Below are 1220 nucleotides of genomic sequence, written 5' to 3' on the forward strand. Positions count from 1 at the left end.
AAACGGACTGAGGGAACCTTATGGGGGGAGACAGGAGGTCCTCAAGGTCACTTAGGAGCTCCTCTTGCTGAATGAGCTCTACAGGCCGTATGGGTGGCCAATATTTCAGATATTTTGAAGCCAATCAGCTGGTTGTACTACAATTTAACTCGCCAAAACGTGCTTTCCGGTCAGCGAAAGGCCAACACGCTCTCGAACCAGCATCGTCAAGCGTTCTTACGGGTCCAGACTAAATGGCCGCTGATGAGGTGCGGGGGGGCTCCTCTCCCCCCGGCGTTTCTCCGAATACCAGTGAAGGGGTTGCTGAAATAACCGATGGAGACAGTTCTGCAGCTGCTCTCCAGAAAGTGGATACCGCGTCTGGGGATAATTCCGAGCCACCGCCAGCCTCGCCAGGTCTGGGACAAGCTTCAGCAGATCCCGCAGCAACACCCGCCAGCGGTGGCGTAGGGCAGGATGCACAAGAAGAACACGCCAGTGACGCAAATGCGGGCAATGATGAAGAAAGTGATGCAAAACCTGAGGGCCATGAAGCTGATCCTGGAAAATACGCTTCTGGGTATGTCAAAGAAAATTAGGGCTCCCCGGCTTAGCACCTGCACTTGCTTTCCCTGACAATCGCACTGTTGCTCCATTTGGGTATACAGCTCATCGTTCCTGCGGCGGCTATCTCGTATGAGCGATCATCTACGAACAACTTGCACAACAAATTACTTGTCATCATGTTAAGAGGCATTATGCAAAGCCATAAAATGGGGTATTTTGCTAGCCTGCTCGAGTTTATCCTTTAATTCAGCGACATACGGATACATCTGTCAAGCGGTATTGACGGGATTATGGGAGTGTTGGTGCGGAAGCAAAACCTGAAGCGAATGGGTCTACTTGAGGATGAAGGCTCAGAAAGCGTTTTGCGCCCATTCAAAAGCTTTTCGAAGAAGGCCATATTACAGGAGATAGGGAAGAGGGGGAAGGATTCGGACTGGACTGAGCACAAAGCTATTCTCAAAGTACAACCCTCATCTGCTCTACCGTGAACCGGGGTCGACAAATTTGCATCACCTTAAAGACAATATAATCCGTGCTCCTTTCATCAAGCAAAATTATACGGACGGATTTGTTGAGGTGATGCAGTGCTTGGTGACTCCGCTATGCATCTGCAGGTCTATCCGTTAGAGGAGGTGCTGCTGGTGCGAGACGATGCTGGAAGCTATGGGGCAAAT

General features: G+C 50.6%; 1 protein-coding gene across 1 annotated transcript; it reads left to right on the plus strand.

The window, feature by feature from the left end:
* Nucleotides 1–233: 233 nt before the first annotated feature.
* On the plus strand, nucleotides 234–1034 carry EMH_0083320 (uncharacterized protein; the record flags this gene model as incomplete). The annotated part of the gene is made up of 2 exons (XM_038022835.1): nucleotides 234–559; nucleotides 797–1034. The coding sequence occupies 2 exons, from the start codon at nucleotides 234–236 to the stop codon at nucleotides 1032–1034; spliced, it is 564 nt and encodes a 187-aa protein (XP_037878689.1).
* Nucleotides 1035–1220: the final 186 nt, after the last annotated feature.

This window comes from Eimeria mitis, genomic scaffold, assembly GCF_000499745.2.
Source record: "Eimeria mitis Houghton genomic scaffold, Emh_scaff5649, whole genome shotgun sequence".
Lineage (NCBI taxonomy): Eukaryota > Apicomplexa > Conoidasida > Eucoccidiorida > Eimeriidae > Eimeria > Eimeria mitis.